This window comes from Vombatus ursinus, unplaced genomic scaffold, assembly GCF_900497805.2.
Source record: "Vombatus ursinus unplaced genomic scaffold, bare-nosed wombat genome assembly UNPS02014177.1, whole genome shotgun sequence".
NCBI lineage: Eukaryota > Metazoa > Chordata > Mammalia > Diprotodontia > Vombatidae > Vombatus > Vombatus ursinus.
In genome coordinates this window covers 979,872-1,005,867 of record NW_020953955.1, presented here as the reverse complement: position 1 = coordinate 1,005,867, position 25,996 = coordinate 979,872, and the positions used below count along the sequence as shown (strand labels likewise).

Here is a 25,996-nt window from a genome sequence, read left to right as displayed (position 1 = left end):
AAAGGGCTGCACTTGAGGACCTAGAGGGCAAGGATTTGTTCTGTGAAATTTGGATTCAATCAAAGAGCCTCACTTGAGGACCTAGAGGGCAAGGATTTGTTCTGTGAAGTTTAAATTCAAAGAGCCACACTTGAGGACTTAGAGGTCCACATGTGGCCTTGAGGCTGCTGGTTCCCCATCCCTGGGCTAGCATGACTTCTTTTCTGCAAACTAAACAGTTTTGGTTTCCTTAAGGCATCCTGTTATGGTTTATCTTGAGTCTTTTTATCATCCTAGTTAACCTTCTCTAGACATTCCCACTTATCAATAGCCTCTCTAAAAGGTGATGCTCAGGGGTACATACAAAACTCCAGATGGAGTCACGTTAGACCAAAGATATCATTGAGACAGTGAGCCTTGAATATGATTCCAAAGGACCTTGGTCTAAATCCCAGCTCTGTCACCAATCTGAGGGATGCTGAATAACGCCATTCCCTTCTCTGAGTCATAACTGCCTCACCTAAAAAAAATTTTTGACCAAATGACCTCCAAGGGTCCCTTCCAGTTTCTACACTTTGAACTTATGCATCCTAGTGTGGGAATGCTCTATTATAATGAAGGAATGCCCCCTTTATAAGCTTGAAGTAATAGTACTTCATTGTCATGCTGAAATTAAGGAGATTCTTGATTATTAGAGAGATCTGAGATTGAAGGAACCTCAGAGACCAGCCAGTTCAACCTCCTGTTTTGCATACTGAGACCCAGCTAAGTTGAGTGACTGGTGGCCCACAACTACACAGGTAGTAAGTGTCAGGAAGAATTTGGATCCCAGTTCTCTGACTCCAGAGCCATTGCTTTTTTTTTTGCTGCACAAGGCCGCTTCCAACCATATCACATTGCCTTTGAATGTCAAATAGGGTATTCTGAGTTCAGGTGCACTCATTTTTCAGATGAGGAAACTAAGACCCAGAGGAGATACCCCTAACTAATAGGTAAGAGAGCCAGGACTCAAACTCTGCTTATTTGTTTCTTGTCCAGTGCTCCTTCCAGAAGGAGGAGTCCCATGAGAGATCATCTTCTGTTTCTTACAGTTCCCACAAGTTTCCTAAATTGAGGCTTTTGGGGAGACTGAGTGTGGATAAGGCTCCAGGTAAGGCAACAAAGGCCTTCCTTTTCTCCTTGGGTCCTGCCTTTCCATTACTAGAGCATCCCCTTAAATTTGTGGTCATCTCATATCATGCCTATGCCCTTTTGGCTCTCTTGTAATTGCCTCCTAATCCCCTGGCCCTGCTGGACATGATGCATTCTGGAGAAAATTTACCAGGTAGAACACAAGGTAAAAAGGGTGACCACGATGATGAACAGGCTGGAGACCTAGTTATGTGAAGTATCACTGGAAAAAATAGAGATGTGCAGCCCAGTAAATAGAAGAGTCATAGAGATGTGAGGGAGGGATTCAGCTCATATAAGGGTTAGGATCTGTGTCCTGTCAGGCACCTTCCAATTCAGAAAACTGACTATATCATATCCTAATCTCTCTAGGAATTTTTAAATTTCCTTTTGCATCATCTGAGAAGGTGAAAACTATCCTAGGCCTCCCTCCATAATCACTCCCACTTTCCCTGTCCTCTTTTCCTCTTCTTTCAATCTCATTCAGACTTCATCCAACACTTTGCAGGATGTCATTAACAAGTGGACAGATGGTCAGTGTTAATGGCTGAGGCCAGGCAAAACAGAACCAGAAAATCATAGGAGTTAAAGGCAAAAGAGACCTTAGACTTCTGCAGAGGTTCTTAATTTCTTGGAGTCATGCATCCCTTTGGCAGTCTGGGAAAGCCTACATATACATTTTCAGAATGTTTTTAAATGCACCAAAATAAAAAAGCCCAGTATATTGAAATACCATTATCAAATTTTTTTTAAAAAGTTCATGGACATCAGGTTAAGGACCCCTGACTCAGAGAGCACCTAGTCCCACCACCATTTTACGGAGGAGGAAACTGACCCAGGAAGAGAAAATGATTCACCCAAGGTAACACTGGTAACAAGTAGCAGAACTACCAGTCATCTAACACCAAATCCAGTGGATTTTTCCCCTTGAACCAAGTTGTCTCTCGTTCTTCTTCCATTTCCCATCACTATCACCAACAAAATCATATATCATGTGTTATAGTTTGAAAAGGACTTTACTGATCTTTACCACAATCCTATGATGTAGGTAGTTAATGTATTAATAACCTACATTTACAGATTAAGAAACAGGCTCAGAAACGTTAAATGATTGGTAGGATCATAAAACTAATGTCTTATAGGCAGGATTTGAGCCCCCAGTCCTGTATCCAAATCCAGCACTCTTTCCAGTATACCACTCTCTCTCCCACCCTCAAGCTCTGATTAAAGCAGACCTACTGCTATGATGTACAAGATATCCCTATATATTCACAGATTGATTCTTTCTTCTATCCTTTTATCTCTTGCCATACAGGGGACCTCAGTACCTCAATGACTTGGGTGAACCAATCATTATCAACAGAGTTTGTATTCCTAGCTTATCCTACACACCTAGAGCTGCAGGTCTTGGTTTTCTTGGGGATCAGTCTGGTCTACACCATGATCCTCACAGGAAACATCCTTATTGTGGCTGCCATTCAGATGGAAGCCCGCCTCCATACACCTATGTACTACCTACTAGACAGCCTCTCTATTGTGGAGATCTGGTACACTGCAACGGTGGTCCCCCACATCCTGGTCAACACCATGAAGAGGCATAAGGCCATCACATTGCTGGGTTGTGCTACCCAGATGCTATTCTTCATTGGACTTGGTAGTACAGACTGCTTCCTATTGGCCGTGATGGCCTATGACCGCTACGTGGTAATCTGCTCTCCCCTACAGTATCTCTTGATCATGACTCAGAAGTTCTGTGTCAACCTGGTGGTGGCTTCCATGGTCATAGGCTTCATCCTATCCCTGCAGCTGGTGGCCTTCATCTTCCATTTGCCTTTTTGCCATTCCAGAGGCATTGAGCACTTCTTCTGTGATGTGCCCCCTGTGATACGCCTGACCTGCACCCACACTCACCTCCATGAGCTCTCAGTGCTAGTGGCAGGCACACTAGCCATTGCCTTCACCTTCCTCCTCATTGCTATATCCTATGCCCTTATTGCTATTGCCGTATTGAGCATCCACTCAACATCAGGCCGCCGGCGAGCCTTCTCTACCTGCTCCTCCCACCTCATGGTGGTCCTGCTACAGTATGGCTGCTGCGTGTTCATGTACCTTCGGCCAAACTCCAGCTACTCACCCAAGCAGGACCAGTTGCTTTCACTGGTATACATACTAGGTACTCCTCTTCTCAACCCCCTGATCTACACCCTAAGGAACAGTGAGGTAAAGGGAGCCCTGAGAAGCATAATCACAAGAAATGTCTTCTCCAAGAAAAGCTGTCCCTAGAGTACAATGGTAAATCAAGGTGATAACTCTGGGTGTCTCTAATTATGAAAGCCCATGTATCTGGCACTGGGCAGAGATTGGGGGCAGTGAGGTGTGCGGTTAGCCAATGAGAGAAGAGGAGTCACAATATGGTGCTAAAGAAACTCAAGATTCAAACAAACATAGCCACCCATGAAGTCCTATACCATCAAAAGGCAAAGAACTGGACTTGGAGTTGGAGACCCCATTGGAGTCCTGGCTGCTTGGTCTTGAGAAAGTCATCTCATCTCTTTGATCCTGTTCCTTTATCTGAAATGTTGGAAAATGAATACTTTCCCTGTCTACCTCATAGATTTGTTCGGAGAAATTAATGAGCTATGAATATAAAAGCACTTAGTAAATGCTAACATATGTGCTATCCATATGTAAGGTATTATTATGATATCCCCTACTAATGTAGAAATTCATTTATTACTTCATTCATTCAAAAAGTTTATTAAGCACCCACTATGTCTCAGGCACTAGGAATACAGAGATAAAAAAAATAACATTCCTTTCCCTAAAGGAGCTTATGTTCTATTGAGACAAAAGAATATGCACAGAGATATATCTATTAAGAGGCAAAATGAATACAATCGGAGGGGAGCAGGAACAACTGGGGAGACCACAAAAGGCATCTGAGAAGAGGTGCGTGAGCTGAGACTGCGAGGAAACTAACTTTCAAGAGGCAGAAGCAAAAAGAAAGTGCATTCCATACAGAGAGGACAGCCGAAGCAAAGCCATGGAGGCAAAAGAAGAAATATCTTGACTGGGAGCCAGTGAGTAAGGCTGATTAATATCTAACACAGAGTACATAAATGTGAGTTCAGTTTGGTGGGGTCCTATCCCTCTTTCACCTGGATAGAAATGTTGAGTCTGGGATGTGGCAGTTTGAGAGAAGGGGTACATTCAGTAGAATCTACCCTGAATGCTACCCTAAACCATCAGCCCTATGGCATGCCCTGCATCCAAGTTCCTTTCTGAGGTTTGAATGACTTGTTACTCAAAACGCTAGGTTAGGTCAAGGCAAGATAATCATCATTTATTATATGTAATTACTTGTATGTTCAGTCTTTCTTAAGGTCAGGGGGCTAAATTCCATGATGACTCAAAGTTTGTCATCATCCTATGATGAGCTGACGTGCCTGCATCCAGATGCAGTTAACTTTCAATTGTCCACTTTACGGCTTCTCTTGTAAATCATATCATATCAGGTTTTAATGACACCACTTATTCTACAGAACTGTGTACACTGTTGATAACTTAGATCATGGACATCACTATACCTGGTAACAGAACAGTTTTATTATTACCATTTTTATCCTTTGAATTCACATTCATTTGGCTTCCCTTCACTACCTCTTATAGGGAATTGGGTTGCAGGGTAATGCAGAGGAAGAGCATCCCATGTAACTCAATTTGATCATGGGAATAGAATTCTACTCAACTCATTCAGAATCCTACTCAACCTCTCAGATGCCACGCAGGACTATTCATACCTTCTTTTCCTATTATATATGCAGGTACAAGCCCAACTAGGTCTTCTCTTGAAACACTCCCAAAAGCTCTCTGACACAATTTAAGGACGGCTCTCCTTTCACATACATAGGCAGTAAGCCTTGAGGTTATTATCATACATTTTATGATCAGCCTTACTCCTTCTGGATTCTGTTTCTTTCTCTCTTAAAAGTTGCTGTTAATATTCATTCATTATTCTTCCTCTTTATTTTCTATTCCATCTGAGTTCACAGATAACTAGTCATCAATCCTTAAAATGTTTATAAGCCCTACCAAGTAAGGGTTGGGGAGAGAATGGAAAAAACAACCTTTACAGTTTTCCTTAAGCTACTAAGTGCTTTATCAGACTTCTTGCCCTTGGATTTGAGCTGGATTTTGCTAAGTTGTCTCTCACTTATCACATAAATTCCTTGACTACTGTAGTAAGCATGACTTTTACTTCTCCACTGAGATTTTTCTCATATTTCTCAACATGGTATAGACTCTGACAACCTTCTTAAAGGCTATGTTAATGGAGGACAAGTTCTGGCAAAATGTACCAAGATGGAAAGGTTCCAAGTATGGGTCAACTTATTAGACCATTAAGGATCATTTTTATTAAGGACAGAGAACTTCATTACCAGATAGGCCACAGGGTGATGTGATGTCAGAGGAATTTTCAGAGACCATCTCTTGCAGACAAGACATCTCTCCTCCGTTTGCTCTATGACAACCATCTTTTACCTGAATTAGCTATTTTAACCCTCTGTAGCACCTATGTGATAAAACTGAGTGAAATGTGTAATGAAATTTATACTAACCTAACAACAAGAAATTACTCCCTTTTCAGATGAAATAATCAAAGCTATCTATAGCCATATGGGAAAATGCTCTAACTCACTATTGATTGGAGAAATGCAAATTAAAACAATTCTGAGATACTACCCCATACCTACTAGATTGGCTAATAGGACAGAAAAGGAAAATGACAAGTGGTGGAGAGGATATGGGAAAAATGAGACATTAATGCATTGTGGGTAGAGTTATGAATTGATTCAACCATACTATAGAGCAATTTGGAACTATGCCCAAAGGGTTATAAAACCATGCGTATCCTTTGACCTAGGAATACCACTACTAGGTCTGCATCTCAAAAGAGAGTTTAAAAAAAGGAAAAGGACCTATATGTACAAAAATTAGCAGCTCTTTTCTGGGGCCAAAGAATTGGAAACTGAGGGGATGACCATCAATTGAGGAATGGCTGAACAAATTGTGGTATGTGATTATGATGGAATACTATTATGCTATTAGAAATGATGAGCAGGATGCTCTCAGAAAAACCTGGAAAGATTTATATGAGCTGGTACATTACTGTGTACAAAGTAGCAGCAATATTGTATGATGATGAGCTGTGAATAGCTTAGCTATTCTCAGCAAGCCAATGTTATAAGACAACTCTGAAGGACTAATGATGAAAAATGCTATCCATCCCCAGAGAAAGAATTGATGGTGTGTGAATGAAGATTGAACCATACTTTTTTTAAACTTTATTTTTCTTGAGGTTTTCTTTTGGCCTATGTTTTCTTTCACAACATGACTGTTATGGAAATGTTTTGCATGACTACACATGTATAACCTATATCAAATTGCTTGCCTTCTCAATGAGGTGAGGTGGGGAGAGGGAGAGAATTTGGAACTCAAAGTTTTAAAAATAAATGTTTAAAATTGTTTTTACATGTAACTGGGGAAAAATAAAATACAAAAAAAAAAGGAGAGAGATCACTCCCTACCTCTCCCCAAGGCCTCCTGCAAGGAGTGAGAAGGGAAACTAGACACCACTCTACACAATACAATTTTGCCCCCAGTCAATGACAAATACATTGCCCAATACTACCAAGCAATATAACATGGGACTCATCTTAATCAGTGACCACCGTCAGTGATCCCAGCAGAAAATTCTCATTAATAAGTAGCCTTCAATAAAGGATGTAGAGTCAGCTTCATCCTAGGGATTACTAGTCTTTATTTCACTTGCCCTCCAGATTCCCACTAAAACTTTCCTGAGGATGAAGAGATAGGGATACAGATAGGGATATCTGTGATCACACACATACACACTTTTCTACCCCACAAAGTCTTAACTGCTGTGCATTGAACTAAAGTGAAAGCAGTAGTCATAGTAATAATTTAATAAGGTCAGATCATGAAAACAAGGTTGAATGGGAATCCCAAATAGCAAGCTCATAAAATAGAAAAGGGGGGACATTCAGAGACATGTAGCCCCAAGCCATGTACAGCCCAATTTGATGATTAATTCCCCTAAATCCCAGGTTACAGCATGAAGCATTTTAGAGGATATAAGCAAGCAAAGGAGGAAGTGGTTATTCCTCTGGCCTAGGGACACCCTCACTATTCATACACTTTGTTGCCATAAGTACCTAGGATGAGTCTTTGTGAGGTACTGAGAACGACAAGGAGAATTATGTCCAACTGAAGCTGCTTTGGGTCCAATTTAATGTTCTTGCATCCTTTGATGATCTTGGTAAAGTTTAGCACTATTGTAATCTAAGTGTGTCATTTAAGCCAGAGCCTGAACCTTTAACCCTTTGGGAGCAGGCAGCTCACCATAATGGACAGAATGCTGAAATTGCAGTCAGCAAGACATCTTTTCAAATCTTGTCTCTGTCACTTACTAGTGGCCTGACCCGGGCAAATCACTTAACATGTATTCATCTCAGTTTCCTTTTGTGTAAAACGGGGTGGATCAGGGCAGCTAGATATCTTTTAAAATCCCTTCTAACTTCAGATTTATCAGCCTATGATCCTATGAATTCAGATTTATTAGATGCACTCACTCCTTCCCCATCTCTGAGGGGAAACTTTCCTTCCACTTAAAGTCTATCGTCTTAGGGAAGCCCTGTTGTGCAGCAGTAGAGATAGGGCTGGAAACAGTAAAGGGAAAGATTCATTGAATATTTATCTAGCACTTTAAGCTTTACAAAATGTTTGACATAAGTATATAATCATCACATATGATCATATGATCAGGAGGTATGGAATACAATTATGATTCATTTCATTTCACAGATAGGAGACAAGCTCAAAGAAGCAGTGATTTGCCAAAAATCACTAAGTTATTAAGTGGTGGCACCAAGCAACAAACCCATGTGTTCAGCCTCCAACACCATGTGTTTCCCACTATACATATTTTCAAAAAAAAAAATTCATAAGGAAAAGAAAGAAAGGAGGAAGGGGGGAAGAAGGAAAGAAGAGGGGAGGGGAGGGGAGGGGAGGGGAAAGGAGGGGAGAAAGAAGGGAGAAAAAAGAAAGAGCACTTGATTTAGAGTCAAGCAAGATGACTTTGAATCCCAGACCTGTCTGTCTCAGTTTTCTCATCTACAAAGTGAGTGTAACTATAACTGAATGCTCTACTTCACAGAGATGTTATGAGGAAAACATATTGTAAAACTTAAATTGTTACATAAATGGAAAATGTTTTTTCTAAACAAAAAAAACAAACTTAGTGCCAGGAGGTTTAAGCCTGGGAGATTTGTTTCTGGACACACTTTCACATGAAAGGAAGAAATTTGCAACAAAGGGCTTGAAGTAGAGGGTGATACTTTGAGGTTTTTGTCTTCCTCTACCCATTCATTTGCATGGCAGACTTTGAGGATTTGGGGGGAGAGGGGGCCGAGGCAGACAAGAAATCCATAGTACTTCAGATCCTCAAGGTAATTTGGAGTGTATTAGCAAATGGTACCTGAGCTGGTTTGAAAGGGAATGCAAATTGGCAGATAGGAACTCATGGGAATTTCAAAAACTTTCCAATGCTACATTTAAAAAGGTCTTAGAATGGAAATAGTGATTGTACAAGTTGGAAAAAGTGAGTAAAAAATACAATGATCATATCCAGGGAAAATTCTGCCTGCCTCTTGGCACCTTGGGTGGAAATGTTGGTTCCTAAAATGATTTAAAAAAACTGACAGCCTTATAAAGAGAGGCTTTTTAGTTGCTATAGCAAGTAGAAGCCATAATTTCCAAAAGATGCTATGAAGACATGAAGCCAGATGCTAGGGGTAAAGAGACTCTCAGAAATTACAGTACAAATGGAGATGCCATTCCTAGAGAGGAGCAGGCCCTGTGTGAACAGTACAATGTATCACCAGGAGCTACTGAAGGCCCCACAGCACTTTGGCCATGGGTTGCCCCTTCAAATGTGTGTCCTGACAATACATGGTCTCTACGTAGATGTCCACAAATGGATGGCGTGCATATTTAGGGATGAATGTGCCCCAAGTTCAGGGAGCAGTATTCGATTTTTTCTCCTCTTACTATACTGTTTCACTAAATAAATGCCTTTGTGTTGAACTAGTTGTATCCTCTAACTGACTAGTAAAAGTATAGGCATGGAGGTTCATGATCTATAGTTTTGAGTGAATGAAAACACAGAAGATATCTGAAACCTGGAATGATTTTCCTGGTTTCCATGTGTATGAGAAGAGTATGTCCCAGGTGAAGCATACTCAGTCAATCAATAAATAGGGATTTATTGCACATCTACTACATACCCAACTCAGGGTCAAATACTGTAATGGATACCTAAGAAATAAGATTTGGTACCTACTCTTATGAAATTCACATTCTAGTCCAATAGATAATTCTAGGATACACGTAACTTTTTGAGAATATTTAAGTGCCATAGTTGATGCTAATAAAAGGTATGGAAGTGATAGTGGAAATTTAAGTGACCAGAGAAGACAGTAGATGGTGCAGTGGATAGAGCACAGGGCCTGGAGTCGGGAAGATCTGAGTTAAAATGTGGCTTCAGACATTTACTAACGGTGTGACCTTAGGAAATTCACTTCACCCTTATTTGCCTTAGTTTTTCATCTGTAAAATGGGTAAATACTGGAGAATGAAATGGCAAACCTCTCCAGTTCTTTTGCAAGAAAACCCCATGGACAAAAGTCCAGGAGTCACATAGAGTAAGACATTGCTGAATGACTAAACAATAGTAATCAAAAGTTTCATAAGTGGAGGAAATATTTGAGTTGGCCCTGAAGGACTGGTAGGACTTGGACTGGCATAAAAGTAAAGGGGAAATGTTACAGTCTGGGAGAGAAAACTCATGGTATATATGAATGACAGCCAGGTAGCAAGAGCTTAAATGAGATACTGGCCTTTTCATGGCATGAAGATGGCTTGGAGAGAGCTAGGAAGTGCTGAGAATCTCTCCTCCCCTCCAGGGTGAGGAAAATGGAAGGACTGGTTTGGGTTTCATTTCTTGAAATGACGCTTGCCTATCATCTGATCCCTTGTGTTCTTGTCAGGCTGGAGGAGGATGATATAGCACTTAGGGAAGAATAAACAGACCATCAGGCCTGCCCCAGATGCTAAAATGGCAAAGATCTCCACAGCCACAGTGTCCTTGCCCTGAGTACTCAGGTGGGCTGGGATGAAGGAGATCCAAACACATGAGAAGACCAACATGCTGAGAGTGATGTGCTTGGCTTCATTGAAGGTGTCAGGCAGTTGACGGGCTAGGAAGGCCACCACCAGACTGACCAGAGCTAGGAAGCCCAGGTAGCTCAGCATAGCATAGAAGAGCTCTGAGGAGCCTGCACCACACAGCATGGTGACTTTGGGCCCTGGCTCTGTCGAGTTCATGGGCACTGGAGGCCAGCCTATGACCCAGCACATACACAGAACAACCTGGACCAATGAACAGCCAATAAGGATGACATTGGGGAGACTTGGTCCTGCCCACTTCCTGAGTCTGACATCTGGTCTGGTGGCCCTGAAGGCAGACACAACAACGATGGTCTTGGCCAGAGTGGTGGACACACAGACTGTGAAAATAATCCCAAAGGCTGCCTGGCGCAAGGCACAGGTCAGTGATACCGGGTGGCCAATGAACATGAATGGGCAGAGGAAGCATAATGCCAAGGAGCAAAGGAGGATGTAACTCAGCTTTTGATTGTTGGCTCTGACTATGGGAGTGTGGTGATGCCATATGAAGATGCCAAGGATGGTCAGGGCAAGGAGAAAGAGAAAGGTTGTACAGGTGGCTAATGCCATGCCCAGGGGCTCCTTGTAAGAGAGGAAGTCAAGAATCTTGGGGATGCACTGATCCTTCTCATTGCTTGGCCATTGGTCCTCTGGGCACTTCAGGCAACTGGCACTGTCTGAAAGAGATTTTGGGTGATGAGTCAAATAAAGGAAGTGAGAGGAGAGAGACTTTTCACACTGGGAGAACTTTTCCTTAGTCAAGTAAATCTTCCCTTCCTCTTGATAATATATTGATATGAAATCAGTATATATTCTCATCAGATTTTGTTGGCTGCTAAATGTGCTTCGTGAGTATTTAGAAAGAGAATTAACTATGGCTAGACTGCCATTTACTTTTGATATTGAGAGGAGCATCGATGACTGGGTTTTCATGTGTTTCTTTGTGGGAAATGATTTCCTTCCACATCTGCCATCTTTGGAGATCAGGGAAGGAGCAATTGACCGTTTAGTTAATATATAAAAAAATATGGTGCATAAAACAGGGGGTTACCTGTTATGCCTGTAGTCCAGGCCTAATCCCAATACTGATCAACATGGAAGCTTTAACCTGCTCCATTCTTCTAACCTGGGCTAGTTTTTCTCTCCCCAGGTAACCTGAAGATCTTCTACTTCTGGGGGTTTGCTATATTGGTGCTGACCTTGGTCTGGCCATCTTGATCTTACCGAAGCTCGGAACTCCTGAACTGAAGCAATCCCCTAGCTTCAACCTCCCAAGCAACAGGGATCACAGGGATTCACAACTATCCCAGTTTCCCTTGTTATAAAAACTTACTTCTATTAAAGCAACCTTGGTTCGTGTTAGCTTTTTGGCTACCACATGACACTGTGCTCGTAGTCACATTGCCTGAGACATAGAAAGCACTTAATAATGCTTGTTATCTTTGCCCACCTGGTCCACTAAAACTTCATGGTCTTTTTAACATGAACTGTCTTCAAACATTATCTTTCCTATCCTGTATTTTTCAGTTGGTCTTTTGGACCCAAGTTCCATACGTGAGATGGCTAGGTGACACAGTGGATAGAGACTGGCCTCAGATCTTTTCTAGCTATGTGACCCTGGGCAAGTTACAAATTTCTGTTTGCCTCAGTTTCCTCCTTTGTAAAATGAAAATGATAGTAACACCCATTTAGCCCAGTACTTGGCACATAATAAATAGCATTAGCTATTATTATTTTAAAGCACTTCCCCTTGTTAACTTTGCACAGGGGCCTAGCACATAGTAGGCACTTAATAAATGCTTTGTTACTTGACAATTCCAACCCACCATTCCAGCCTATTGAGATCTTTTTGGATCCTGATTACACTATGCCACATTTCAGCTATGGTTCCCAACTTTCTATTATACTAGTTCAAAGTGGAACCTAGATTTGAATTAAAGCCTTCCAATTGTTCTTTGGCTCATTTTGAAATAGATTTTTTGCTCTTGTTGGAAGGAAACCTTCAAGAAATGGCTGAATAATGACTTTTCAGCGATGTTGTAAAAAAAAAATTTAAGTATGGACCAGATCAGAAGTCTACTGGGGCCCTTCCAACTGTGAAATTCTGAGAACTGATATCTTCATATCCTCCATATTCTTCCAATCAGAAGTTACTAGCATTGTTCTTCTCCATTTCTCCTGTCTGACTCCTCTCACTTCCAACCCACTTACTTCTCCAACAAGTTGCACAATGCTCTTACCTCGAATCTAGCTCTACTAGCTGCTTGGGGGTCAAAATGGTGCCACCATTCTCCTGTCTTGCTTACCTGGTACATAGGCTATTTCTCCTTTTGGACAGTGGAGACACTGGAAGCAGCAGTTTGGTTGCCCCTGGATGGCTGACTTCCGGGTTCCCGAAGGACATGTTTTGCTGCAGACTGAAAGAGGAGCCTACTCATAGACAGACAGAAAAAAAGAGAGCTCAGTGAAGTTTAGGGGACAGCTAACAGCATCTGTAAAATCAGTCATTATCAGGAGTTTTTAACCCTTAGAAAGCTGATCCCCAAATCTGTACTTTTCTCACTAATGGGGGAAATTCCAGCTAGACATAGTTGGAATTGGGATGTAATGACTGGGCTCCTAGTTATTTCTTTCCTGTGGTTAGCTGGCACTACTATTGAAGGGGAGCAGGAGGAAGGGGGTGGTTTCTAGTTCTCACCTTCCCAGGACCCTCTGCCCAAATGATGGTGCTACTGTTTATCACCAGCTGTTTCCCTGGAGGTTCTCTGAAGTCTAAGTGTCCAACCTCGGTAGTCCGCAAAGTGTGGTCAGGAGCAAGGTATATGCTTACAACATCAAAAATTGCTGGGATCTCATCATCCTGAAAGAAGATCTCTTCCTGGGCTTGAGTAGTGAAGTGAACAGACCTTAGATGTTGCAAAAGCTGAGGCAAAAACACAAGTAGAAAGATAAAGAGGAGGAGTCAAAGAGAGAGTCCAAGGACACTTACACTGCCTTCATAGTAAATATTCTCATATATTTTGGCTATGCCCAGTGGGTTTCTCCAGGGCTGTTCCATTAATTCTACCTGGTATATACCCAGGTGGTCAGATCAAAAGATCAGAGAGCCATAGATTGAGAGGCAGAAAGGACTTTAAAAAAGACTTCTTGCCTAAGCCCCTCCTTATAGAGAAAGGGTAACTGAGGCTTAAAGAAATTAAGTTATGAGCCCAAGATCATCCACATAGTAAGTAGCTAGGCTAGGACTCCAGGATTCTAGGACTAGAATCGCGAAAATTCCGAGCTGGAAGCCCCCCCAATAAAAGTCATCAAATCCAGCCCACACCCAAACAAGAATCACCTTGAAAGCATATCTAACAAATGGTTTCCTTGGCTTAAAAAATTCCATTGAGGAGAAACCCACTACCTCTGAGGACAGTTCAGCAACTCTCCTTGGGGAAGTTCAAAATTATATCTTCGTAGATCATGAGAGCTTAAAGGGACCTTTGAAGTAATCTAGTCCTAGAGAAAGTTACACAATTGTCCTGACCAGGTCAACTGCAAATTTGTTATCTAACTCCAAATGATCCCTCACTATTATATGGCAATCTTCTAATTAGTATTGTCCAGGTGATTACCTATCACACACACACACACACACACACACACACACACACCCCTAGAATCATTCTAAACCTTCTCTTCTCTCCTTAATTTCACCTACACCATTCCCAACCCTTGGCTCAGAGCAACGGACTTTTATCTCCTATTTCACTGAGAAAGTAGAGGCCATCCATTTTGAGTTCCTTCTTCTTACTTAACACCTCCAATCCTCTTTATTATGGCTTGCATTCTCTTCTCCTTTGCATCAGTCTCTGAATACGAGGTTGCTCTACTCTTTGCCAAGGTCAACTTTTTTTTTATTCTCTCCCATTTCCTCCCACAATTTTCCCTCTCCATTATTCCTTCTCACTTACTTATCTTCAAACTCTTACTAAGATAAAAGACAAAAAGAAAGGATATATGTGTGTGTATATACATATACACAAACAAATTTAGACATATAGACATGTGGTCTTTTTGTTGTTTACAGATATGCATGTGTGTGTGTACATATATGTATATGTGGGCATTCATATTTGTATAAAACCTCCAAAATCTATACATGCAGCCCTAATTTGTTCCATCTCTAGCTCCAGACTGCAAACATTTTCTCACAGCTATTGTGCCTCCTCACATCTAAATCCATCTAATTATGCTATCATCTGTCCCATCCATCTATCCTGAAATGCTCTGCCAGAATCCCTTAAGTTCATGTCTTTACCCTTCTCTTACTTTGCCAGCCTCATAGCCCTGTTGATAAAGGAAATGAAATTAGTTTGACATTAACTACTTGTGATAGTTACACTGAGTTTTAGTGATTACTCCTTCCCTTTCTGAATTATCCCAAACAATCCCTTTAATAGGAGGGTATAAAATTTTGTCAGAAATTAGAATCCAGACCACTGTTTTGTTGTATTCAGATTCTTCCATATTCTTTCTAAAAATTGACAGTATTTGCCTTCCTTCCAGGTCTATGGCATTTACCTCCATATTCCACAATATTTCATAGATCATTGGTAGTTTTAAAAATCATTTCTCCCAGATCTCTAAGCACCCTGAGATGTAGTTCATCCAGGCCTAATGACCTGAACCCACTGAGAGAAGTTAGGAGCTCTCCAAACACCTCCGCAATTATCTTAGAATTCAACTCCCTAATCTTCTATTCTTCCAACTCTAAAGATCACTCCCTTTGTACAAGGAAACATAAGAAAAATAAGAGTCTTTCCTTAAAGACATCCTGTAAGAAGGTACCCAAAGATGGAGGTGTTTGTGCTAAATGATCTCCAAGATGTCTTCTAGCTTTAGAATTATAATGTTCCATCAATGGGCAAGTTGGCTTTATTATATGAAAGTGTTTCTACATCCCTAAAAACACTTGCCATCACCCACCTGCTACAGTACCTGATGTTTCAATATTAAAGACGCTGGGGTCCTCTTAAAGACCTCTAGAAGAAATAGATTAAGGTGTCATTTCTCTTTAAGGCTTTGTCAGAAATGCAGATGCCCCTAAGAAGTTCAGGTAATTAAAGTTGGCCATGACTGCTTTGGCAAGAATTAGAAATTTGATTATCTATTAGGACCTCAAGAGGAAAAAGACAAAGAAGGGAAGCTCGGTTGAAAGTGGAAGGAGGGAGAAAACCAAAGCTTGGAGTACTACCTTGAGAGTATCCAAGATCTATAGCTTCAAGACTGTAAGAGAACTTGGAGCTCATCTAGTTCAATCCATTATTTTACAGATGATGAAACTGAGACACAGAGAAAGGAAAGGATTTTCCCAAGGTCACTCAGACAGAAAGTAGAAAAATTGGAAATTGGCCACAGGTCTTCTGACTCTACATCTGGCCATCATTCTGATACTCCACGCTGCCTCCAAGTGGTCACGTCTTCAGATTGCAAATTCAATATTATTTCCACTATCACCACTTCTCTATAATAATAGAGCTCTTTGCATACAATCAAGGAACACAAAGAGGGTACCGAGTGCTTAGACATCTGGGTGGATTGGAAGAAGGGGAGATTATACAGAAAACAACACAAATAGAGAGATGGGGAAGAAAGAAGAAATGAGAGAATGCCAAAGACAACCCACACCTCCTTCAGGATTTTTCCTTGGCTTAGACTTGATCAGAGAGTCTCTGTTTTCCAGATGATGAAAGAACGTCAATATCCATCTCATTCTCAGATTTAATATCCGTAAATACTGAAGGTTGAACTAGCTAAGGGATTCTTAACTTGGGATCTGTGAACTTGCTTTAAAAATCTTTTTATTACTGTATTCAATATAATCCAGGTCCCAATTTGTTTTAGGCATTCAGAGACATTCATCTGAGAAAGGGCTTGGAGGCTTCACAAGATTGCCAAAGGGGTCCAGGACACACAAAACAAAGGTTAAGAACCTCTGGACTAGAGAATCTGAAGTCCCTTTGATTTGACTTTTGTCCTGCCACTGGACTCTGATGTCTCAGGAAGAGAGAGTGAGGCTGATGACTTTGCACAACTTTGCCTCACTTAAATCCAGTTCGCCCGTGAGTCAAGAGATCACTCTGCGGCATCATTGTTCCTTTTTGAAAATGGAAGACAAATAACAGCAATTTTAATATCCCTCTCAGTTCTAATGTATTATATTTCAAAGTCCTCTAAAATATATAGATATGTAGACTAGGTTTCAAATTGCCCTTTGATCCCCCTATGGAACGGAATCCCTAGAAGTAGAGTCAATGACAAGTATTATTCATACTATTAATAGTAGAACCATAGATCTAAAGTTGAAAGGGACTCCAGAGGTCATCTAATCCAAACTCTTCATTTTACAGAAGAGAAAACTGAGGCCCACTGGGGTTGTGACTTGCCCAAAAGCATGCCGGTGGAGAGAAAGGTGAGATTTGAACTAAATCCTCTGACTCTGAAGCCAGTGGTCTTTCCACTGTACTACACACTGCCTTCCCCATGTGATACAGTCATAACTGTAATGAAAACAATAACTAAGAGAAGAACATGGGGAGGATTTGACCCTCTCAAAGGATTTTTTTAGATTTCAAAGGATTAGCGGCCCGTCAGCTGAAGTACACTTTTACCTCATAGACATGCAGACACATGTACCTTGCAGATTATCAAACCCCAAGTCCTCATTTTAGAACCATCCCAACCTGGCGTTCAGGGCTGGCCACATCTTTCTTACAGATCATTTTCCAGTCTTCTCATATGCCCTCCATACAAAGCTTAATAAATAGATTGATTCTCCCTTCTCTTTTAATGTACTCTATTCCCAGTGGCCCCAGTGCCTACCATTTGAAAACCAACTCATCATTTAAGGCTAAATTCACATAAAGAAGTGCAGCTAGGTGGCTCAGTGGATAGAGCACTGGTCCTGGAGCCAAGAGAACCTGAGTTCAAATCCGACCTCAGACATTTGACACTTACTAGCCATGTGACCCCAGTCAAAAAAAAAAAGAGAGAGAGAGGCAGCTAGGTAGTAGTGAATAAAGCATCAGCCCTGGAGTCAGGAGGGCCTGAGTTCAAATCCAGCCTCAGACACATAACACTCACTAGCTATGTGACTCTAGGCAAGTCATTTAACCCCAATTGCCTAAAAAAAAAAAAAATTAAAAAAAATAATGAAGAACAAATAAAGCATAGTGAAAAGTGTGCTAGATCTGGAGTCAGGAGCAGACCTGGATTCAAATCCTATTTCTAACACTTACTTTGGCAGACAGCTAGGTGAAATAGTGGATAGCACGCCGAACTTGGAATTGGGAAAAAATGATTTTAAATCTTGCCTCAGATACTTACTAGCTGGGTGCCTCTGGGCAAATCACTTAACCTCTCTAAGCCTCAGTTTCCTTATCTATAAAATGGGGGTGATGATAATAGCACCTCCCTCATAGTGTCATGGGGAGGATCAAATGAGATAACATGCTTAAAGTGATTTCCAAACCTTAAGTTGCATATAAATGTTAGCTCTTCTTATTTAGCTGTGTGACTACGGACAAATCATTTAACTACTCTGAGCCTCGGTTTCCTCTTTTTGAAAATGGAGAGAAGTAATGCCTACCTCATAGGACTGTTGTGAGTGTAAAATGAAATAAAAGACATTAAACGTTTGCACATGTGAAATAATTACATACATAACAGCTATTACCAAATGTTATCTCTTCCAAGAAGCCTTCCCAGATCCATTGATCCAGAAGCCAGGATTAATCTTTGTATCTTGACTGCGGCACTTAGCATAGAATTCTGTCTTGGTCTGGAGCTTCTTTTCCCTACTAGGGCATAAAGTCCTTGAGCGTAAGGAGCATACTTCTTGCATCTTTCAGTACCCAGAGGGCTTTAGACAAAACAGCTACTTATCTCTTTAGAACTCTGTTTCCTCTCTAAGTTGCCTTCTAGCTGGAATGTCGTAGGGGTCTATTAACAGGCAGGTTGACTCTGTATGTAAAAGCCCTCTCATGTCCCTAAAAATATCTTCTCTGCACCCACCTGCTACAGAACATTACAGGTATTGTTATCCCCATTTTAAAGAGGAGGAAACAGGCTCAGAAAGGTCAAAGGACTTGCCCAATTAGTCAGTCAATCAACTAGCATTTCTTAGGTGCCTTCTGTGTGCCAGTTACTGAGCTGGGCACAACTACAAAAATGAGATGGTTGGTTGTTGTCCTTTCTTCTTGAAGAGGACCAAAATGACATCACTATGTTGGGGTCAAGGAACAGTGTGTCCAACTGTGGCTGAGTGGACCAATACAAGCTTGGAAGGCTCCACCACAGGTCACAAAAATGAGATACTGCCTGGCTCCAGGAGTTTACAATCTGCTTTGGGCAGTAATATGCAATAAGCCTGGGAAAGATAAGCTAGAGCCAGGTTATGAAGTGTTTTCAAGATCAAACAGTGGAATTTGTAGATTATCCTGTAGGCCACGGGGAACCACTTAAGATTCTTGAGGGCAGAGGGGAACAGTGCTATAGGGTCAAACAACAAATATTTATTAAGTAACTTGCCAAGATCACAATGTAAGTAGTCACACACCCAAGGCTAATATTCAAGTTTCCTGCAATAGTCCCTAAGTCAGCTGGGGACTCATACCAGATGCACATTGCTTGATCGTCTCATATTATCAAAGAAAAAAATATCGCCACTTTTGGTCTCCTTGGAGAGCAAACACTCAAGAACCTTTTCTCTTGGTTGTCTATCAGTCCAATTTTGATTGGTTATTTAGGGGGTGAAATGGCCATAAATAATGGCTCTGAATAGTATGGGTATCAGTACGTTAGGATAAAATTATCAGATTCTATCTTGGCATTATTCTCAGAGCTGTTTTATAAGGAAGAAGTAAATGCTTTGTGCAGTCATGTTTAGGTTAGGAAAATGGTGAGAGTGGAATGAGGAAAGTGGGAAACAAGCATTTATTGAGTGCATACTGTATGCCACTGTGTTGAGTGCTTTACAAATATTATTTCATTTGATCCTCACACCAATCCTGGAAGTTAGGCACTATTATTACCCCCATTTTACAGTTAAAGAAATGGAGGCAGATAGGAGGTTAAGTTACTTGCCTAGCATCCCAATACTAATAAATGTCTGAGGGCCTATTTGAACTCAGATCTTCCCTACTATCTATCCACTCTACTACCTAGCTGCCTCAAGGAGTATCTATTTTAACCTAGGTATACAGAGGTAGTCAGAACAGAGGATCCTCAGACACCTCCTCACCACTCATTCCACCATAAGATTAGAGAAGCTGGCTCAGGAGAGACTGAAAGCCCCAGAAAATCAAGTCTCTTGTCAGCCTGAGAAGCCCTTTCGTTGCTTACCTTTATAATTGAACTCTCTCCTGAAGTCTCCCCCTTCCGCGTCTGGCTCTCTGATTGGTTGAAAATCTTGAGTGTGGGAGGGGAGGTACATCTCTGCCCATTCCCAGGGTTATTCTAGCTTTGCCTTTTATGGCAGCAGTGACTGGCTCTATGCAAATCTTTTTATTCCAATATTTCTTCTACCTCTTCTTTATCCTTCATTCTTAGATCATAGATCACAGAGCTAGGAACTGAGAGACAATATAGTCCAACCTGTTCATTTCACAGATGAGTAAACTGAAGGCCAAAGAGATTTAAGAGACTTACCCAAAGGATTCTTAGCCCTCCTAACCTCCTTTGCCACTTCCTTCCTGCTCATAACCTCCTTTATTCTATTCAGTGCCCAGGAGTATTCATCCCATCCTAGATAGAGCAAGACATAGGGACATGCATTTCTTGTCTCTGTCTCACCTGCCATGACCTAGCATCTCCTGTCCCGGCACAATTGCTGCCAGTAAATGGTCCCTGCCCAGGGGAGCAGGCCCTCAAATTCTGATAGGCCACCAGGAAAGCTTTGGCTGCCAGGTAGGCTTGGTATGCAGCAGTTAAGTCATCCAGGTTCAGTACAGACAGATGGGTAGGTGTCAGCTGCTCCAGCCCTGTGCAGTTAGGGGAAACATATCCTGCTCGAGGACCACCAGGCTTTAGCCCAGGCCAGGTGCAGCCCAACAGCTCTTGCCAGAACAACTTTATCAGGTGGTTGTCCAGGTACTTGGCTGGGCGCAGAGTAGACAGGAAGTGCTCGAGGCCAGGCACTGACCCTGAGTGTATCCCCAGAGACAGGCTTCCATTTAGCATCTCCCTGGCTTCCCTGCTCAGAATTGAGGGATTCAAAAGGAAGGAAGTGGACAAAAACCATATCCTGTTGGTAACATTCTTCTCCTGAAGGGTTTTGGCTAGGATGATAAAGTGAATGTGGTAACAGTCACAGACAATCACCTTGGCAGTGGAAGCCTGGATGGCATCAGCAACATCTCCCACATTGTTGACATGGTCATCGATCTTCTTTGAGAAGCTCACACAGCCACCATTCTTTCCAACCTCCTTCTGGAATTCCAGGTCTAGCCACTCAAAAGCACCACTATCTGAGCCCACCAGGCCCACCCAGGTCCAGTTGAAGTAGAGAAGTATCTTGGCTATGGCCTGAGGTTGGTGGGCTCTGCTGGGGACTGTGCGGAGGAAGGAGGGGAACCGGTGGCGATCAGAAAACTGGGGATGTTGAGATCCATGACTTATCTGGGGGAAGAAAAAGGGCCAAATGTTCCTGGCCAGAAAAACTCAGCTTTTGACTTGATTTTTGTTGGGTCCTCTTAGCAGCTGTCTGGACACCAAACCTTACTCTAAACTTTTCACTTAAGCTGACCTGACCTTTCATCCATAAACTGAAGATAGAAGGAGCTAGATGGCAGAGAGAACAGAGTTCTGAACTTGGAGTCAAGAAGTCCTGTATTCAAATCCTGTCTCAATCACACAGCTGCATGATGGTGGGCAAGTAATCTTTCTTAGCCTGTTTCCTCATCTATAAAATAAGGATAATAGCACCTGCCTTATAGGATTGTTGTGATTTAAATGAGGTAATGTGTGTTATATGTTTTGCAAACCTTAAAGTACTATATGAATGCTTGAGATTAGTACTAGTAGTGTTAGTAGTAGTACTAGTAGTAGTAGTAGTGATGGTGGTGGTGGTAGTGGTAGTAGTAGTAGTAGTAGTAGTAGTAGTAGCAATATATGTACCACCAAAACCCTAGAGTTTGTGAAAAGAGCATTTTGTAAACCTAAAAGTTCTAAAATAAAAATAGAAGCCATTATTATTTAAGCAACTGTCCCATGATTACCCTGTCATGTCCCCTCTCCCACTACTCTGGAATTATCACTGGGAACTCACAAGTTTGTAAGTTGGGACCACAGACTCTATGGGTCTGTCCTCCTAAAGCTATAGCTTACAAGCCCAGACCAATAAGTTAACTTTCAATAGTCAGCCAGTAGACACAATTAGGTCAAAGCAAAGGCATTTACTAAGCTGACCCGATAAGAAGAGTAGCTACCAAATATTCCTGACAAAAAATCTGGATCACAATCTCACAAATACACACAGCACCAGTGGGAAGGGTGGTCCCATATTTAGAGCATAATGGTACTGGGGAACACAGGTAGGGGAGACATGGCCAAGGCAAACTCGTTCCTCCCACGGTGTGGGGTCCCAGTGTCCTTCCTCTTCTCATTAGGTACTCAGACTGTTCCTCCCTAGGCTTAATATGTGGGTCACTCGTCTGGGCTCTCTAGTTTGCTCCTCTCTGTAGCTCAACTTACCATTTCCAGGGAGAGTTCTCTTTTAAATCTGTGCTCAGTCAGTCAATAAACATTGAATAAGCACCTACTGTGTGCCAGGCATTGTGCTAAGTGCTAGGGATAAACAGAAAGGTATTGTCAATTCTCTTCTCTGCTGACAGAGATTACCTTCCTTGGAGCTGCTTCCTGCTTTTTCCTAACCATCCCCCACCTCTCTGTGTGCCTCACTGCGCCCCCTACTGGATGCAGTGTCTCCTACAGGGTAAATAATTGTTTTGGTTTTTTTCAGGGTAAATAATTGTTGCAAGAAACCGTGACTGATGAAGACAGGAGTAGGGGAAGAGCAAGTCCCCTCTCCTTCCCCTCTGATAGAGGCACAAGGGTCACACTCCACAAAACTGCTGCCTACCTTGAATGTCTCAACTTCTCCCGAGGCTGCCAGCATTAAATTTTTCAAGCCTCACTAGAGGCTTGGCCCTTCTTTCGTCAGTCAATGCCTAGATGACCTTCTAATTCCATCAGGGAAATTTCTTCACTTTTTCGTAAATGAATAAAACATGGTATAGTATGTCTTTGCATTTATTTTAACACAGCAACAATTCATTAGTTTGTTATCTGACCCTTACCTTCTATAATTACATCAGCTGGGCTGGGCCTAAAGGCAGATATATGAGAAAAAAAACACCACGACTGGATGATAGTAATTAACAGCAATAACAACAGATAACCTTTCTATAGAATCTTAAGGTTTGCAAAGCACTTTAGGTACCATATTATTTCACCTGCTTCTCACAACAAGCCTGTGATTTGGGGGCTCTTTTTATCCCTTCAAAGAAATGAAGTGACTTGCTCACAGTCACACCTCTAATAAGTGTCTGAGACAGGAGTCAAGCCAGATCTGCCTGATGCCAAATCTAGAGCTCTATATACTACAGAATTTTTCCCAATAACCTATGTTAACATAGGGAAATGGGAGTGGAAAGGGGTACTTTTTTCCATTTCAGAGAAGGATGTGTCAATGGTGATCCCACCATCCCTTGGAAAGATCTTTTCCAAGGGTATCTTTTCGGCCAGTTTGATGAAGGTGGTTTCATCTCTGAGAAAGGAGGTAATAGGCCAAAGTCATACTTAGCAGAAGGTTCCCTGTAGAAGACTGTTTGCAGGGGGAAATGATCATTGGCACTAGGGTTGATACCAGGCAAGGCTACTCTTACTCTAAAGCAGAATGAGCAGTGATATGATTTCATGGGCCAGTTATGCATCCTAATCTCTCCCCTCCTAGCTTATTAATAAAACCTGAAGTGCTATAATTAACACTTTATCCCTTTATGTGAGCATATGTGTGGGGTTGGGGGGGGGGTGAACCTTTATTAACCTAGGGATATTTATACTAATTCAGTGGAAAACACATTGGATTGTGAGTCAGCAGTCCAAGGTTTGAGACCTGGCTTCACCATTTTAATACTATGTTTCTTTAAGCAAGTTACTTGAACTATCCAATTTCTTGATAAAATAAAATTCAGTTCAAAAGGTATTTTATTATATATGTGCTAGACGCTAGGGATGAACAAACAAAAATTATATAGACCCTGTCCATAAGAAGTTTGCTTGGGCCAAACAGCATGTGCACAGATAAGTAAATGTGGAAAGCGAACAAAGCCAATACAAAGTGATTTTTGGAGGGGAGAACTCTAAGGACTGTGTGAAATTAGCTGAGGGGCAGAACTTGAGCTGGACACTGAAGAGAAACTAAGTCATTAAATGACTTGCCCAAGGTCATACAGGTCCTAAGTAGCAGTGTCCTTTTGCTACACCCAGTTTCCTCTCTGATTCATGAACTGAATCTTCATCTTCTTTTGTTGGTTATTATTTCAGTCGAGTCCAACTCTCCGTGACCCCATTTAGGGTTTTTGTGGCAAAGATACTGGAGTGGTTTGTCATTTCCTTCTCCTTTTTACTTTTCTCTCATTTTACAGATGAGGAAACTGAGGCAAACAGGGTTAAGTGACTTCCCCAGTGTCACATAGCTAGTAAGTATCTGAGGCTGGATTTGAACTCTCGAAGATGAGTCTTTCTGACTCCAAGCCCAGCATCCTTTCCATTGCATCACCTAGCTGCCCTATATATGTAACTGGTTTATTTGAATTTGTCCTCTTTGTATTTCTTAAATATATATGTATATATACATATACATATATATGTACTTATCTCACCTTTAGAATGTTTTCTCCCTGAGAATAGGGATTTTTCCATTCTTTGTATTGGCAACTCCAGTGTTTGGAACATAGCTGGTGCTTAATAAATGCTTTTTCATTGACTGATTGATTTAAAGGTGGTTTGGGTCCAGGATGTAAAAGGATTTAAAAAGTAAATAAAAGATCATGAATTTTATTGTAGAAGGATATCATTGAGTATGTGAGTGACTTCAAGGTAATCTGACCATACTCAGTGTGGAGAGGTCATTGTGGTGTAGTGAGAAGAGCCCTGGATTTGGATCCTAGCATCTGGGCTTGAAACTCAATTCTCCTACTTACTACCCATGTGACCTCGGGCAAATTACTTCACCTCTCTGTTCCTCTTCTGAAAAATGAAGGAGTTGGATCTGATCACCTATCAGGTCCCCCCTGGCTCTTATCCCTAAGAGTGCATGTTCCTACAACTAATTGTGAAATCCTTGGCTTGAGTTATTCCACAGAGCCAAACGCCACCAGGTACATGCTCCCAAGCCAAACCTATCCAATTCACTCTGCTGATGGGCATTCTGGGAATTACAGCCCCTGAAATATCCTAGAGTGTAGGCAGTCATCTTAAGTAATTGTAAAAGGTTCAAAGATTCTCAAGGACAAAATGAAATTTAAAGTCACTATTCTTGAATGCAGCCAGATAAGCCTGAGTAGTGTTGAAACTGGAATCAAGGGGTGCACATGCTAGTTCTACCTGCTCTAAAATTAGCTCTCCTCCTGACTGCACCCTGGAGTGCACATGCCTTGGCTGTGGGTGGGAAGGGCCCAGGGTATCTGGGAACAAAGAAGGGTTTTTAGTCTTAAAGAAGAGAGGAACACCCTAGAACAGGCACCTCTCATTAGCCATGAATTCTCTATTTTGTCTCTACATATATCACTCACCTGAGGGACTTTGTAGACAGAGAGCAGCTCAGCCATGGCCACTGACTCCGGGGAAGTCATACCACCTATGATTCCCAGGAGTCGGTGCTGGGGGTAGCAGTCGAAGTTGGGGGTTGGGAGGAGCTGTCCAGACAGGAGGCCAAGAATGCTTCCAAGAGCCTGGGTCCAAGACACACAAGAGTCGTAGAGTTGGAATCCCACTGTGACATTGGGCAGGAAGCTGGGATCTCTATTTGCTTCTTCCACAGCAAATAGCATGCCCATGGCAACCAGGAAAAACCGAGCTTTGAACCTTCAAGAAGGAACAAAACACAGCAGGCCCACAGCTGCCACAGCCTTGGGTGGCAGTGCATTACAAAATCTTAGAAAGCTCCTTCCTTCCCCATTGACTGGATATATTCTTGTTTCTATGGTGATACTATGGTCATACCCTCCCCCTTACTGGGCCTCAGTTTCCTCCTCTTTAAAATGAGAGGATTAAACTACGTCAGTGTCATAGGTCCCTTTGACAGTTCATGGATTCCCTCTGAACTCCTTTTCAGAATAATTGTTCTAAATGCATAAAACAAACAGATAGTATTACAAAGGAAACCAAAGGTTAGTGAAATTAAAGATGGGATTTTTTTCCTATACAAGTTCATAGGCAACACCCCACCCCCATTTCCCAGGTTAAGAATATCTGAACTAGGTAATTTCTAAGT

General features: G+C 41.7%; 2 protein-coding genes across 2 annotated transcripts; one reads left to right on the top strand and one right to left on the bottom strand.

Annotated features, from left to right (window-relative positions):
* Nucleotides 1–2,481: 2,481 nt before the first annotated feature.
* LOC114041707 (olfactory receptor 10W1) lies at nucleotides 2,482–3,432 on the top strand. Its single transcript, XM_027860294.1, has one exon. The coding sequence runs from the start codon at nucleotides 2,482–2,484 to the stop codon at nucleotides 3,430–3,432; it is 951 nt and encodes a 316-aa protein (XP_027716095.1).
* A 6,792-nt stretch (nucleotides 3,433–10,224) lies between these two features.
* On the bottom strand, nucleotides 10,225–25,553 carry LOC114041683 (extracellular calcium-sensing receptor-like). Its single transcript, XM_027860259.1, has 5 exons — nucleotides 25,296–25,553; nucleotides 20,293–21,117; nucleotides 13,154–13,378; nucleotides 12,762–12,885; nucleotides 10,225–11,132 (listed from the first exon to the last, which is right to left on the bottom strand). The coding sequence occupies exons 1-5, from the start codon at nucleotides 25,551–25,553 to the stop codon at nucleotides 10,225–10,227; spliced, it is 2,340 nt and encodes a 779-aa protein (XP_027716060.1).
* Nucleotides 25,554–25,996: the final 443 nt, after the last annotated feature.

Coding starts and splice junctions, on each gene's coding strand:
- LOC114041707 (XM_027860294.1), top strand. CDS start 2,482: ATGACTTGGGTGAACCAATCATTATCAACAGAGTTTGTATTCCTAGCT.
- LOC114041683 (XM_027860259.1), bottom strand. CDS start 25,553: ATGCTATTTGCTGTGGAAGAAGCAAATAGAGATCCCAGCTTCCTGCCC. Junction 21,118..25,295: donor CTGTCTACAAAGTCCCTCAG/GTGAGTGATATA, acceptor TTCTTCCCCCAG/ATAAGTCATGGATCTCAACA. Junction 11,133..12,761: donor AGAAATAGCCTATGTACCAG/GTAAGCAAGACA, acceptor AATCTCTTTCAG/ACAGTGCCAGTTGCCTGAAG.